Below are 16085 nucleotides of genomic sequence, written 5' to 3'. Positions count from 1 at the left end.
GTCTGTCGGTCGCCTTCCTTTCCCTGGATCAGGAGAAGGCGTTCGACAGGGTGGATCACGAGTATCTCTTCGGGACTCTGCGCGCATTCGGGTTCGGGACGCATTTCGTCGCCCGGATCCGACTTCTGTACGCCGCCGCAGAGTGTCTGATTAAAGTTAACGGGTCCTTGACGGCGCCCCTTCGCTTCGGGAGGGGGGTGCGTCAGGGATGCCCCATGTCCGGTCAGTTATATGCCATTTGCGTGGAGCCTTTCCTGCGCCTCTTGCGGAAGAGGTTGACGGGACTGGCTCTGCAAGGGCCGGGCGTGGAGGTGGTCCTCTCGGCTTATGCCGATGACGTGCTCCTCACGGTCACGGATCCCGCTGACTTGCGGAGGATGCGGGAATGCCAGCAGATTTACTCGGACGCATCCTCCGCCAAGATCAACTGGGAGAAATGTTCCGGACTCCTGGTGGGTCAGTGGCGGGTGGACTCCCTGCCGGAGGAGTTCAGGCCTTTCGCCTGGAGCACCATGCACCTCCTCTATTTGGGAGTCTACCTTAGCCCTGCCGAGGACGCTTGGCCGGCGAACTGGCAAGAGCTGGAGGCCAAAGTCACCGCTCGCCTAGGACGCTGGACAGGACTGCTCCGAGTGTTGTCCTACAGGGGTCGAGCGCTGGTCATAAACCAGCTGGTGGCCGCCATGTTGTGGTACCGGTTGGTCACTTTGATCCCTCCCCCTGCGTTTGTCGCCAAGATTCAGAAGAAGCTCATCGACTTCTTCTGGGACAAAAGGAAGCACTGGGTCTCTGCCGCGGTTCTGTGTCTCCCGCTTAGGGAGGGCGGTCAGGCGCTGGTGTGCCTTCGCACCCAGGCTGCGACTTTCCGTCTTCAGACGCTGCAGAGATACCTGTACGTCGAGAATCCTCCGAGATGGTGTGCGCTGGCGACGTTTTTCTTCCGCCAGCTGCATGGCCTCAATTACGACACGCAGCTCCTGTTTGCGAAAGTGGGCAGCAGGCGTGCCGGCCTGCGGGAGCTGCCTGTCTTCTACCAGGAACTACTATGGGTTTGGAACTACGTCGCTTCCAGGCGGAGCTCTCCCCCGTCAGGAGCGGCGGCTCTCCTTCGGGAGCCGCTGCTCAGGAATCCGCACCTCCACGAACACGGGTTCGGGCGGCTGGCGGAGGGTAGGGCTGTGGCTGGCAAGGTGACCAGAGTCGGGGACCTGCTCGATGGCGGAGGAGCAGGCTGGATGGCGCCGGAGGAGCTGGCGCGGCGCCTGTCCTGGGCCAACGTCCAGCTCGCGGTCGAAACCATCGAATCGGTAAAAGCGGCACTGGGCCCCGACTCCACTAGGTGTATCGAGGCGGCTCAAGCACGTGGGGCGATCCCGTCCGAGCTTACCCCCGTTCGGACGGAATTCCTCATCGGCGCCCGGCCCCGAAACTCCCCTCGGGAACCGGCGCCTCACAACTTGAGCCGTCTCGAGGAAATACCCTCCGTGCCTTTTCATTCTGCGCGGAGGGGTTTCCTGTACGGGCTGCTCCTGCACACTCTCCACTTTGCCATCTTCGTCTACCGTCCGGACACGCCTTGGCGTGGCATTTTGCCGACCGGCGGTAGCGGAGGTCCCCAATGGAGGGCTCTCTATGCGGGAGTCCTCCCTTGTTCCATCGGGGACTTGGCCTGGAGGGTGTTGCATGGAGCGGTCCCGTGCAATAAGATTTTAAGTAGGTTCACGGACTCCCAGGCCGCCTGCATTTTTTGCGGCCTGGAGGAGTCCGTGTTTCACGTTTATATGGATTGTGAGAGGTTGCAGCCCCTCTTTCACTACTTGAAGGGGCTGCTCCTCGATTTTTGGTTGCACTTCAGTCCCACGCTCTTGATCTACGGTCACCCGGTGCGGAGGGGAGCGGACAGGTTGGAGGACCTCCTTGTGGGCCTGCTCCTGGGCCTGGCTAAAAGAGCCATCAATTGGTCCAGGCAGCGGGCGGTCGAGGGGGTCGTCCAGCCGGATTGCCTGCATCTCTTCCGCGGCCATGTTCGCGCCCGGGTGGCCCTGGAGATGGAGCACGCGGTGTCCGCCGGTGCGCTTGAGTATTTCCGCGACCGGTGGGCGCCGCGGGGACTGGAGTGCATCATCAACACGGAAAACCTAATTTTAATTTGATTTGTTAAGCTTTAGTTGAACTTTTGTTTATTTACAGTCGAATTGGTTTTTTTTTGGGTCCAAATAAAAGAGTACCCTCTGTTCAGTTTGCACAGCATTGTTGGCTGTGCAGCTGCAAGCACGAGCAGAGGGAGCAGCCAGACTTTGGAGAGTGGATTAAAGTGGTGGTCCCCTGACCAGGAAGAGGAGGAGAACGTTGGACCACCACCACCACCACCAACTCCACCATCATTACATCAACTGAGGTGCCTGGAGAGAGAGGACAGAGGAGGAGAAGGAGAAAGGAGGCCTACATCAACATCAACCAGGGGAGAGGCCTTTCTATCACTGCCTCCCCAAATTGGCCTCCACTTCAGGAGAGGGAGAGAAACCAACTGCTTGAAAGGAGGGAAGAAAACTTCATCCGGAACATCTACAGGTGGGTGTTATTTGGGGCACTCTCCCAAGATTTTGTATTTTAGGTGGGGGGAGAAAAGAAGAAGCAAGGCCGGATCATCAAGGGGTGTAGTGTGTGTGTGTGTGCTCTTGTTAAAAGCAAGGCCACACACACCACTAATTAGCATCCCTTCTATTGCCTGCCCTGGGAGAGCTTGGAGCTGCCCAAGGTGAAGTCCTTAATTTAATTTAATTACATCGTTAAGACCTGTTGCAGGACTAAGCCTGGGCTTCTCCAGCTTTTCCAGGTGAAGACGTCTTCTCCCCCTGCCAGAAGACCACCATCACCAAAGACTTTTTCCATCGGAGAGTGCAACCCTGCCAACACCCACCCACCATCCTGAGTGGCAACACTGCCCTTTGCGGCCTCCCTCCTTCCCACCCCCCCACCTCTCTCTCTCTCTCTTTGTCTCTCTCTGCCTGTCTTTCTAAGGCACCTTAGTTTCATCTATTTTATTAATTGCCAATTGAGCAGAGGGGAGAGGGCTCCTCTCCCAATTTAAATCAATAAGGAGAGAGGTGTGTCCTCATTTTAATCAGCTCCCTCTGCTCAATAGAGGACAAAAAAATATATATATACACCGAGGCCATTAACACCTTCAGGCCTGTGACTTGGGGTGAGTGTAGCCCTTAAAAAAAAAAAAAAAAAAAGCACCCCAGAATGGCGACTGCGTCTTCGCCGGTGGCGGGGCCAGCCGGGACCTATGTGAGAGTGGTAGCCACAGCCACAGCTGCTCCCGCTGTTCCTGCTGCCCCGTCACCTTTTCGATTAATAACAAAAAAGCTTGGGGTGAAGAGCTACACTCACCCCACTATGACCATCGAGGCCTGCGTCAAGGCCATGGCTGGGGTTGTCGGCCCCTCAGCCATTGTCGCGGCCTCGAAAATGTATGGGAAGGCTGTGTTCTTCCTGGGGTCGGAGCGGGCGGTGTCCCTGGCTGTCGCCAAGGGGCTCACCGTGGGCGGGACCTTCCTGCCGGTGGATCCTCTCGAGGCCACCGTGCAGAGGATCATTATTTCCAACGTCCCGCCCTATGTTCCTGGTGAGCTCCTCCTTCCCCATTTGCGACAACTTGGGGAGGTGAGGTCGGGGATCACACCCATCCCGCTCGGCTTCCGGGAGGCCAGCCTTCGCCACGTCTTCTCCTTCCGGCGCCAGCTGTTTATCCAGCTGGCGCGGGAGGAGGACACTGAAGGGGCGTTCGTCGTCCTCCACGAGGGGACCACCTACCGTGCCTTTTGGACGTCGGACGGTGTGAGGTGCCATGCCTGCAGGGAGGTGGGGCACATCAGGAGGAACTGCCCTGCCTCCAAGGCCGCCGGATCATCTCGTGCGGCCGAGGCTGGCGCCGCCGCCGCCGCCCTTCCCCCCGGATCTGCCCACGCGTCAAGTACGTCTGATGCGCGGTTGACGTCGGGGGCCGATGCCACCAAGGCCTCCGGCGGGGGGGAGGGAGCGTGTCCGGCCGGAAAGAAGGTGCGGGGAAAAAAGAAGCACCTTAGGGCAGGTCCCCCCGTGGATGGTGAGCCCTTGCCCCTTGAGCCCCTTACACCCGCGCTCCTCGCGGAGTTGATCAGGGCAGATGTGAGTGGGAGGGGCCTCGTGCCCGAGCCTGTGGCCGCAACTGCCGCAGCGGTAATGCCAATACCTGCGGCCGGGCTCGGGCCCGAGGAACCCGACAAACCTGCTCCGCCGGAGGGAGTCGAGGAGGAGGCCTTTGCAGACATGGAGGTCTCCCTCGCTCCCTCCGTGCTAAAAAGAAGGCGCGACCCCCTGGATGAGGAGGAGGACCGGGAGGAGGAAGGTCCCTCCGAGCAGGGGGAGTCGTCGCCCGCCGCGGGTACTGCGCCCCCCCCCCCCAGCGCTGTCGTCATCACCAGCGATCGGCAGGGGTCGCCTGTCCCTCGGGAGGCTGAGGCAGATGTGTCTGTCCAGCACATGCCTCCCGGGGATGGGGATGAGACCCTGCCCGTGGGGGGGGTTGCGGAACAACCCGCGGCAGTAATTGAAATTGACCTTTTATCGGTGCCGTTACCCCTCGCCGGGTCGGGCAACCTGGGGGCTGGGTCGGGCGAGCTCGAGGATAATGAGCTCGCCCAATGCGACCCGGATGTCTCCCAGGGGATGCTCGTCCTGGTAGAGCTTTTAATTCAAAACCCCCCGTCCGCTGGGTCGGAGGTTGGTGGCGGGGAGGAGGATGGCCCCCTGGCTGCGTCTCTGGTGCCGGACGTACTGGAGGAGCTGGAAATTGTTCTCTCCCCGGTTTCTCCGGTCGTTCCGGCGTCTGAGGCGGAGGGGAGCTCTGAACCGCAGCCGTCTTCTGGCCCGGCACCCCTAGAGGAGCCCAGGGAGAAATCCTCTGCCGCCGATCCTGGGGGTGGGATCCGGGCGGAGGCGGGGCTGGCTGGTGTGACCGAGCCGTTTGCTTCGCACTGCGCGGCGGACGGGTCGGCCGCTGGTGACGACCCCCTGGAGGAGGATGGGGACTCGGTGATGGGCACGGAGGACGATTCGGACTCCAGCGCCGACGTGGCGATGGATGACCTCGTGCCCCTTGCCGAGTCTCCCCTCATTTCCGTAAGGGAACTCCGGGATTTTATGGCCACGTGCCTGGGTCAGCGCAATAAGGTCCGGCTGGCCCTCGACAGGTGGTCGGAGCTGGCGCTGCTCATCGATTCCGTCCGCGCCGCCGTTAAGATCATGGGCGCGGACGAGGGTGTGAACCCGCTCGAGCTGCGTCGGCTCACAACATTTCTCACTGGGCTGCTGAGGAAGTGGCGGCTGACCAGCGGCTGCGCTTCCTCCCCCCGTTAGGTGTAGGTAGAGGTTGCACTATGCTTCTGACATGAAGATAACCATAGCCAGCCTCAACATCAACGGCAGCAGGGAGGCGCGCCGCAGATTCAATAACTTCTCGGTCCTTCGGGACGGGAAGTATGCGGTGTGCTTCCTGCAAGAAACCCACACCGTTCCGGGAGACGAAGCCATGTGGCTCCTGGAGTGGCAAGGAGGGGTCAGCATGAGTCACCTCTCCAACAATTCCAGCGGGGTGGCTATCTTGCTGGCCCCGCATTTTCAGCCGGAGATCTTGGGGGTCAAGGAGCACGTGCCGGGCCGCTTGCTCCATGTCACTGTTCGCCTGGGGGGCGTGCCGCTCCATCTAGTGAACGTGTACGCCCCTCAGACCAGTGCGCAGCAAGTGCGCTTCTTCGAAGAAGTGTCCGCTCTCTTGGGCTCCATCGACGTGGGCGAGTGCGTTATCCTCGGGGGGGATTTTAACTGCACCCTCGAGGCGAGGGACCGTTCGGGTCCCCCGCGAAGCCCGGCGGCGATGGAGAAGTTGAGGGACCTGGTTGGGTCCTTCGACTTGGTGGACGTCTGGCGAAATCTCCACCCCGACTCCAGCGCCTTCACTAGCGTGAGGTCTGGGGGAGGAAGGTCCAGAATCGACCGCCTCTACATTTCCCGGGCGTACGTCTCCTGCGTTCCGGCAGCTTCCATGCGGCCGGTGCCGTGCACGGACCACCACCTGGTGTGGGCGGAGCTCGCTCCGCTGCACGCGCGGGGGCGGTTCATGTACTGGCATTTTAACAACCTGCTGCTGGAGGACGCACGGTTCCGGGATTCGTTTCGTCGATTCTGGTCCGACTGGAGAAGGAAGCAGGGGGGCTTCCCCTCCTTGAGGCTATGGTGGGATGTGGGCAAGGCTCACATCCGTCTCTTCTGTCAGGAGTACGCGAAGGGGTCGACCAAGAGGCGGGAGGCCCGGGTCGGGCGGTTGGAGAAGGAGGTGCTCGACCTGGAGTCCCGTCTCGGTCAGGTCGTCGAGGACCCGGCCCTGCGGAAGGTGTACGAAGAGAAGAAGGGCGCGCTGAAGGACCTGCAGCTCGTCGGGTCCCGAGACGCGTACGTGAGGTCGCGGATCCAGCTCCTGCGGGACCTGGACCGCGGCTCCCCCTTCTTCTACTCGCTGGAAAAAAGACGGGGGGTCCGTAAGCAGCTCTTGGGGCTGCTGGCCGACGACGGATCTCTGGTCTCGGATCCGGAGGGAATCAGCGCGGAGACCCGTGCCTATTACGGGGCTCTGTTCTCTCCGGATCCGTCCAGCGAGGATGCGCGCAGAGTTTTGTGGGAGGACCTGACGAAGGTTGGCCCGGAGGGCGCCGAAAAATTGGACGCTCCGCTAAGTCTGGCGGAGCTGACCGGCGCCCTCCGCCAGCTCTCTAGGGGAAAGTCCCCGGGGCTGGACGGGCTGACCGTGGAGTTCCACAGGGCGTTCTGGGACGTCTTGGGGGGCGACTACGTGCGGGTCCTGGGGGAAAGTTTGGCGACCGAGGAGATGCCCCTCTCTTGGCGCATGGCGGTCATTGTCCTGCTGCCTAAGAAGGGCGATCTCCGCCTCCTTAAGAACTGGCGCCCGGTCTCTCTCCTCAGCACGGACTATAAAATCTTTGCCAGGGCCATGTCTGCTCGCCTTGGCACCGTGCTGGCCCACATGATCCACCCCGACCAGTCCTACACGGTCCCGGGCCGGACCATCCACGATAACATCCATCTGGTCCGGGACCTGGTCCACCACTCCCAGAGGGCTGGTCTGTCGGTCGCCTTCCTTTCCCTGGATCAGGAGAAGGCGTTCGACAGGGTGGATCACGAGTATCTCTTCGGGACTCTGCGCGCATTCGGGTTCGGGACGCATTTCGTCACCCGGATCCGACTTCTGTACGCCGCCGCGGAGTGTCTGATTAAAGTTAACGGGTCCTTGACGGCGCCCCTTCGCTTCGGGAGGGGGGTGCGTCAGGGATGCCCCATGTCCGGTCAGTTATATGCCATTTGCGTGGAGCCTTTCCTGCGCCTCTTGCGGAAGAGGTTGACGGGACTGGCTCTGCAAGGGCCGGGTGTGGAGGTGGTCCTCTCGGCTTACGCCGATGACGTGCTCCTCATGGTCACGGATCCCGCTGACTTGCGGAGGATGCGGGAATGCCAGCAGATTTACTCGGACGCATCCTCCGCCAAGATCAACTGGGAGAAATGTTCCGGACTCCTGGTGGGTCAGTGGCGGGTGGACTCCCTGCCGGAGGAGTTCAGGCCTTTCGCCTGGAGCACCACGCACCTCCTCTATTTGGGAGTCTACCTTAGCCCTGCCGAGGACGCTTGGCCGGCAAACTGGCAAGAGCTGGAGGCCAAAGTCACCGCTCGCCTAGGACGCTGGACAGGACTGCTCCGAGTGTTGTCCTACAGGGATCGAGCGCTGGTCATAAACCAGCTGGTGGCCGCCATGTTGTGGTACCGGTTGGTAACTTTGCTCCCTCCCCCTGCGTTTGTCGCCAAGATTCAGAAGAAGCTCATCGACTTCTTCTGGGACAAAAGGAAGCACTGGGTCTCTGCCGCAGTTCTGTGTCTCCCGCTTAGGGAGGGCGGTCAGGCGCTGGTGTGCCTTCGCACCCAGGCTGCGACTTTCCGTCTTCAGACGCTGCAGAGATACCTGTACGTCGAGAATCCTCCGAGATGGTGTGCGCTGGCGACGTTTTTCTTCCGCCAGCTGCATGGCCTCAATTACGACATGCAGCTCCTGTTTGCGAAAGTGGGCAGCAGGCATGCCGGCCTGCGGGAGCTGCCTGTCTTCTACCAGGAACTACTATGGGTTTGGAACTACGTCGCTTCCAGGCGGAGCTCTCCCCCGTCAGGAGCGGCGGCTCTCCTTCGGGAGCCGCTGCTCAGGAATCCGCACCTCCACGAACACGGGTTCGGGCGGCTGGCGGAGGGTAGGGCTGTGGCTGGCAAGGTGACCAGAGTCGGGGACCTGCTCGATGGCGGAGGAGCGGGCTGGATGGCGCCGGAGGAGCTGGCGCGGCGCCTGTCCTGGGCCAACGTTCGGCTCGCGGTCGAAACCATCGAATCGGTAAAAGCGGCACTGGGCCCCAACTCCACTAGGTGTATCGAGGCGGCTCAAGCACGTGGGGCAATCCCGTCCGAGCTTACCCCCGTTCGGACAGAATTCCTCATCGGCGCCCGGCCCCGAAACTCCCCTCGGGAACCGGCGCCTCACAACTTGAGCCGTCTCGAGGAAATACCCTCCGTGCCTTTTCATTCTGCGCGGAGGGGTTTCCTGTACGGGCTGCTCCTGCACACTCTCCACTTTGCCATCTTCGTCTACCGTCCGGACACGCCTTGGCGTGGCGTTTTGCCGACCGGCGGTAGCGGAGGTCCCCAATGGAGGGCTCTCTATGCGGGAGTCCTCCCTTGTTCCATCGGGGACTTGGCCTGGAGGGTGTTGCACGGAGCGGTCCCGTGCAATAAGGTTTTAAGTAGGTTCACGGACTCCCAGGCCGCCTGCATTTTTTGCGGCCTGGAGGAGTCCGTGTTTCACGTTTATATGGATTGTGAGAGGTTGCAGCCCCTCTTTCACTACTTGAAGGGGCTGCTCCTCTATTTTTGGTTGCACTTCAGTCCCACGCTCTTGATCTACGGTCACCCGGTGCGGAGGGGAGCGGACAGGTTGGAGGACCTCCTTGTGGGCCTGCTCCTGGGCCTGGCTAAAAGAGCCATCAATTGGTCCAGGCAGCGGGCGGTCGAGGGGGTCGTCCAGCCGGATTGCCTGCATCTCTTCCGCGGCCATGTTCATGCCCGGGTGGCCCTGGAGATGGAGCACGCGGTGTCCGCCGCTGCGCTTGAGTATTTCCGCGACCGATGGGCGCCGCGGGGACTGGAGTGCATCATCAACACAGAAAACCAAATTTTAATTTGATTTGTTAAGCTTTAGTTGAACTTTTGTTTATTTACAGTTGAATTGGGTTTTTTTTTTGGGTCCAAATAAAAGAGTACCCTCTGTTCAGTAAATACCTGTTGTTATTGTTCTCCTGCTGTCCGTGTATTATTGATACTCGGACACTACACTTCCCAGTTGCTCCCTCAGGCTGAACCAAATGACATGCAATCTAGGTGTCCATTCAACTCCGAACTGAGCTTCACACCCCATGTCCTATCTGTCCCCGAGACCCTAGCCCATAGTTTAATTATCTCCAGACTCCAATGGCCTCCAGAGCTTCACCTGACACCAACTCCAACTTGTCTAAAACTATGCTACCTGCAACCTGTTTCACAAATAGTCCTGTTCATTCAGCATAACTCTATTGGTGCGCTGTCCCCAAATGCCTGGTATTCCTCATTTACAAATCCCCCCCATGGCCACTGCTCCACACTGCCTCTGCATCCTCCTCCAGCTCCAGGTATCCGTTTGTCCCTCTGGACTCTGGCCTCGGTCTGCTTCGCCCTTGGTGACCGTGCCTTAAGTCACCTTGGACCTACTTTCTGGATCTCCCTCTCTAAACCCCTCCACCTTACGACTTCTCTCCATTACTGTAAAACCCCCCTCAAAATCCATCTCTCCAATTGTGCTTCCGGTCACCTCTCCTGCTCTTCTATTGCTGATTAAGATGCATTTCTCCTCTGTGAAGAACCTGGGGGTGTTTCCTGGGTTAAAGGTGTTGTTGTTAAATGCTAGTTGTTGTTTGCCAGAAACTGCCCAGGGAGGAATTCCCCTGCCTTTTCTGGGAAACATTACAGGCTACATTCAGTGTCCTCCTCCCTATTGCAGCTCAGATCAGGAGTCTGCATTCGCCCTCTCTCTACATTCAGTGCCCTCCTGCCTATTGCAGCTCAGATCAGGAGTCTGCATTCGCCCTCTCTCTATATTCAGTGTCCTCCTGCCTATTGTAGCTCAGATCAGGAGTCTGCATTCGCCCTCTCTCTATTGGCATGGCTCAGTAGTTCGCTCTTGCTCAATGCCACCGTGTCATCCCTGTTGAGTATTTTCCAGTCCCTCACTGCCAATCACAGTTGAAGCAATGAATGGAGGTGCTCCTTTGTGTAACTACACCATGCAAGTTTTGTACTGATGATGCAGACCAGGAAAGTCCCAGGCTTGATCCCCGGCCTATGCTGAGCCAGCTGACACCAGCAAGAATGGCAGTAGAAGCGCTACATTTGGCATCAGCCAGAGTTCCTGCTTCAGATCATTTTCCAGTGACCCCTGTGGAAATAGGACAGTAGAACCACAGAGGTTTACAGCACAGAAGGAGGCCATCGGGGAAGTGGAGAAAATTCCTAAAGGAAATTCATGCGGGCTCCTCCGCTGGCTCTGAGAGTTTATCCAGTAAGCAGCTGAGCCACACAGTCCAAGAAGGTCTCCGGTTCCGAGTTAGCTGATCTCAGCTGGGCCGCTAGGGATCTCAGCTGGGCTGCTAGGGATCTCAGCTGGGCCGCTAGGGATCTCAGCACCCCAGGTTAAGTTTGGGGTGGATGCAATAGATCGGTAGATCTCCCACTTCTGATCCGGTATTAGTAGCCCCTCCTGTGTGGATATCACCAGCAATAGCTTTTTCTTTGACAATTTCTGGTAAATAGGAAGAACACATGCAGGAAATTCAGGGTACACCCTGCCAATGAACACAATCCTATCTCGAAACACTGCAAGGAGGTGAATGGAGTAAATACTTCACCAGTTGGGACAAAACAGGACCTTGGAAAGTAGTAATGCAGTTATAAATCTAGGGTCTGTGCCTCTATGCAGTAGACCCCAGATAGCGTCCCTGCATTGCTGTCCTTTCAGTTTGTTGTGTGCATAGAAGACCTAAAGTGGAACTGGTTCTGCACTACCACATGTTCAGAAGATCTCTATGAGTAATATTTGGTTTTGAGTATGTGAGTAATATTTAACAGGATCTGAGATTAGTATTTAAACAAGATCTGAAATGAATATTAAACAGGATTTGAGAATATCTGAGTGAGTAAATTTAAACAGAGTCTGACTATCTGTGTATAATATTTAAACAGGGATAGACAGTATCATATTACAGAGTGTGACAGTATCTGTGAGTAATATTTAAACAGGGTCTTGACAGTATCTGTGAGCAATGTTTAAACAGGATCTGACAGTATCTGAGTGATATTTAAACACGGTCTGACAATATCTGTCATATTACAGAGTGCGACAATACCTGTGAGTAATATTTGAGCAGAGTCTGACAGTATCTGTGAGTAATATTTACAGGGTATGACTGTATGTGATTAATACTTAAAACAGAATATCAGAGTATATGCTTTCTGGCCTCAGAATAGGCAACAAACACTCTAAAACATTAATTCCAGGTATTGTAACATGAAAATAATTCTCTAGAGTAGTATTGGTAATTTAATGTTACAAATACTGTTTGTAGGGTAGTAGCTGTGTGTTACAATTGGCCGCATTGTCCCTGGGCTAGGGATGGGAAAAGCCAGGGTTGGCTGTCCAGTACCCATGTCCGTGCTTGAAAGTACATGATGTAATAAAACTCACTACGCACTTGGTTTGAGCATAAAGCAAGGCTTTAATCAACTTGTTTCAGAACATGGAGGTCTAGTTGTATTTCACTAGTTCCTTGTCTTACAAAATGTCCCTGGCAAGCTGGGGCCCACGCCCGAGTATTTATACTCCTTGGACGGCGCCACCAGCTGGCCGTCCAGCGTTATTTCATAAGCAGTTTCTTGATGATGTGATTTACAACAGTACATGTGTATGTTTTTTGGGGAAGGACATAATCAGGCTCATCTGTGATGCCCCCACATGGTTGTTAACACTCACTGTATGCACGTGGGTAATATACACCTCGCGCACATGAAACCATGCCCCAGCATGAGTTGTCGAGGAACGCAGAACATTACAATGGCAGTTCCTGGTTCCCATTTCCACGGAGGGAGGTGGAACAAGTGGAGGCAATGATTGGGTGCGTTTGCGGGATTTTCCCAGTTTGATGAAGGAATTTCCTTTCCGTCCCAGGGCCCGGGAGTGGTCCGAGATTGAGAAAACGCAAAGGCAGCGGCTGCAGCATCAAATGAAGGAAGACGGAGAGTTCTGGTGAGGATAAGTATCCTGCTTCCTGATTTTGAAATACTCTGGCGGGGAATCTCCTCGGAATGGCTCCCGCTCCCAACCCCCGCCACACCCCCCCCACCATAATTTCACTGAAAGCGAGGTGGAAACCCCATTAACGGGTAAACAGAGCTTTTGCCAAAGTTGCGTGAGTAGCTCCGAGGAAATTCCTGGCTTCTGTCACTTGTCGTGTTATATCTCCATTTAAGGCTCATAGATTTTGACGTTTCTCATTGTGTTGGCCCATTATGCTGGCATCTGGATGCTCCTCCCAATGATGGATTTCCAGTGGACTGGGACTTCTGTCCGCCCCTCTGATACCACCGCAACCCAGCGGGTCGAGGTTTTGCACCCACGCATGGCTGATTCCCGGCAGGACACCCACCACCCAGCCCATAAAGTCCTGGCTGTGCTGTAGGGGGCATTTAAGGGGGCAGAAGACCTCTGAAGGTCGGGGAATCAGCAGCCTTGTAGGCCTCAGTAGATTAATGGAAGTCCAGATTGCAGGGAGAGGAGGCCACTACAGGATCCCCTCCCTCCATTGGGGGGTCCTAATGGTCGTTACTGCTGCTTCCCGAGGCCTCCCACCATAGTTCACATGATGACCCTGGGAAACGTTATTAACATTGATCAATACCAGGAAGGTTTACAGGGGACTTGGGCCCTGCTCCCTCCTGCCATTTGCATGGGACAGGGGTGGCCAGCGGCAGCCCCAGCTGGGGCAGGGTGAGGGAAATTGAGATCAGGGCATGAGGCAGCGGTAGGCCACACTGCCTGCGTTTTCTTCCCATTGCTGCCGCTATGCCACCCGATTTCTAGCAGGATAGCGGAGGAAAATCCAGCCTCTGGTAGCGACATGCGTCATTCCCCACCACTGATCAACACAAAATATTAAACTTAACTCAGACTTTTATCATTCAATGCTTAAAATATTTTTAAAAAGTCAGGAATATGAGTGATTCCCAATGAATGATGGGATTTTCAACCATTGGACTGTACTTTCTTTGTGTTGCTGCCTGTAGGATGTCTTTCGATGATTTCAAGAAGAATTTCACAAAGCTGGAGATTTGTAACCTGACGCCAGATGCACTGGATGATGACAAGCTCCATAAGTGGACTGTGTCCCTCAATGAAGGACGGTGGGTTAGAGGCTGTTCAGCTGGGGGCTGCCGCAACTATCCAGGTGGGTCCTACCCCCCTCTATTGCCAATAGCGCTTCTTCGCTTCCATCTTTCTCTATCCCTTCTGTTTTATTCGTTCTCACTTTCTCCGTCTTCTTTCTCGCTCTGGTTTCTTTCTTTTTAAAATTTGTTCTTGGGATGTGGGGTGATATTGTCAAGATCGCATTTACTGCCCAGCCTTGGTTGCCCTGAGAAGGTGCTGCCACGATCATGTTTAATAGTGAATCTTCTTATTGCTGAACTTCATAGCAATTGAAAGAATTGGAAGGAAAGAGATATTAAGGGGAACTGATAGGGTAGATAGAGAGAAACTATTTCTGCTTGTTGGTGAGTCTAGGACTAAAAATTCAGGTGTGAAGTTAGGAAGCAGTTCTACACTCAAAGGGTGGTAGATGTTTGGAACTCTCTTCCGCAAATGACAATTGGTGCTAGGTCAATTGTGAATTTTAAATCTGAGACGGATAGATTTTTGTTAACCAGGGGTATTAAGGGATATGGTGCAAAGGCGGGTATATGGAGTTACGTCACTGATCAGCCATGAACAAATAGAATGGTGGAACAGGCTCAAGGGGATTAATGGCATACTTTGGTTCCTATGATTGTATACAACTGGGTACTTGCTAGGCCACTTCAGAGGGCATTAAGAAGCAACCACATAGTGTGCGACTGGCATCACTTGTAGGCCATACCTGGTAGGGGTGGCATGAAAATGTTGTGTTTTTACGACAATCTGAAGCTTTCATGGTTATTTTTCTGGTGCCAGCCCACAAATTACCAGGTTTATTACTTCTCGCTTTTGCTTTCTTCCTCCCTCCCTCTTTAATTTTTATTCTTTGTGTTCTTTCTCGGTCTCTTGTTCTCTCAATTTCTTTATTCCTTCTTTCCCTTCCTTTTCTTTAACTCTGTCTTTCTCTCCTTTCTAATAATACGGTAATCATGGGGAACTTTAATCTACATAGAGACTGGGCATACCAAATTTGCAGTAATAGTGTGGAGGACGAATTCATGGAATGTATGCAAAATAGTTTTCTAGATCAGTATGTTGAGGAACCAACTAGGGAACAGGCTATTTTAGATCTAGTATTGTGCAATGAGAAAGGGTTACTTAATAACCTTGTAGTAAAGGGGCCTTTAGGGAAGAGTGACCATAATATGATAGAATTTTATATTGAGTTTGAAAGTGATTTAGTTAAATCCGAAACTAGGGTCTTAAATCTAAACAAAGCAAACTATGTAGGTATGAGGGGCGAGTTGGCTAAGGTAGATTGGGAAACTACATTAAAAGGTATGACGGTAGAGAAGCAATGGCTAGCATTAAAAAAATTAATACATAATTTACAACAAATATGCATTCCTTTAAGGCACAAAAACCCCATAGTGGTCCAACTGTGGCTAACAAGAGAAGGTAAAGGTAGTATTAGATCAAAGAAAGAGGCTTATAATGTTGCCAAAAAGAATAGTAAGCCTGAGGATTGGGAGGATTTTAGAATTTAGCAGAGGAGGACCAAGAAATTGATAAAGGGAAAATAGAATATGAGAGTAAACTAGTGAGACATTAAAAACAGACAGTAAAAGCTTCTATAGGTATGTAAAAAGGAAAAGATGAGCGAAAGTAAATGTGGGTCCCTTACAGGCTGAGACAGGAGAAATGATAATGGGGAATAAAGAAATGGCAGAGAAATTAAACAAATACTTTGGGCTCAATTTTCCAACCTCGAGGAGGCGGGTTTGGAGGTGGGAGTGGTGGGAAAATTGCAGAATCGGGGGCAGGAACACATCCCGCCCCCAACCTGCCTCTGTGCCAATGTCCCAGGAGGCGGGTACCCGACCTGTGCAGGGAGCCGGCTCCCCGAGGCGGGAAGGGGATTAGTGCCAATTAACTGCCTGTTAACAGGTAGTTAACAGGCAGTTTTTTGCCTAATCCCTATTTTTAGCCCTGAAGTGTGGGCTGTCCGACGGCTCTGAACCACGCCAAGTTGGCGAGGCGGACCGTCGGTCTGAAGGGGTTGGAGGGGTCGAGATGTCCGTTGTGCAGGTGAGTGATGGGTGCATGTGTGCAGAGGTAAGTGTGTGAGGTAAGTGTAAAGTGTTTTAATAAGTTTTACTTACCTTTACTTTCTCCTGCAGGCTTCCTTCCTTCAGTTCTCGGGAGTCCCTCAGCTCACCGGCACAGAAAGCAGAATGGCCGCTGAACTGTCAAAAGCTGCAGCCTCTGCTTTCTGGTCTGGCGAGCTCTCTAACTGAGTCTGAGTAGAAGGACTCAAGTTAGAAGACAGATTGTCAGCGTTTGAGCTTCACAGAGCTGTCAAACGCTGATTTTTCATCTGTCAAAAGCTCTTGACAGATGAAATGTCAATCGCTGATGTCACCAGTAACCAGGTGTCCCTTAATTGGCCTGCTGAGCCTGC

The 16085-nt window shown here is 54.6% G+C and overlaps 1 protein-coding gene across 6 annotated transcripts in view; it reads left to right on the top strand.

Moving 5' to 3' along the window:
- capn3a (calpain 3a, (p94)) overlaps nucleotides 1-16085 on the top strand; it is a 230122-nt gene that overhangs the window by 119498 nt on the left and 94539 nt on the right. For all 6 annotated transcript variants that reach the window (XM_086003746.1, XM_086003745.1, XM_086003742.1 and 3 more), the window contains 2 exons: nucleotides 12404-12481; nucleotides 13519-13679. In XM_086003746.1, the coding sequence (XP_085859872.1) occupies nucleotides 12404-12481; nucleotides 13519-13679 (239 nt within the window). The remainder of the gene's footprint in view (nucleotides 1-12403; nucleotides 12482-13518; nucleotides 13680-16085) is intronic.

This window comes from Somniosus microcephalus, chromosome 12, assembly GCF_052327205.1.
Source record: "Somniosus microcephalus isolate GS21.2 chromosome 12, FLI_Smic_1.0, whole genome shotgun sequence".
In the NCBI taxonomy this organism is placed as follows: Eukaryota; Metazoa; Chordata; class Chondrichthyes; order Squaliformes; family Somniosidae; genus Somniosus; species Somniosus microcephalus.
Note: the sequence above shows the minus strand (reverse complement) of the source record. Positions and strands in the feature narration are given on the sequence as shown.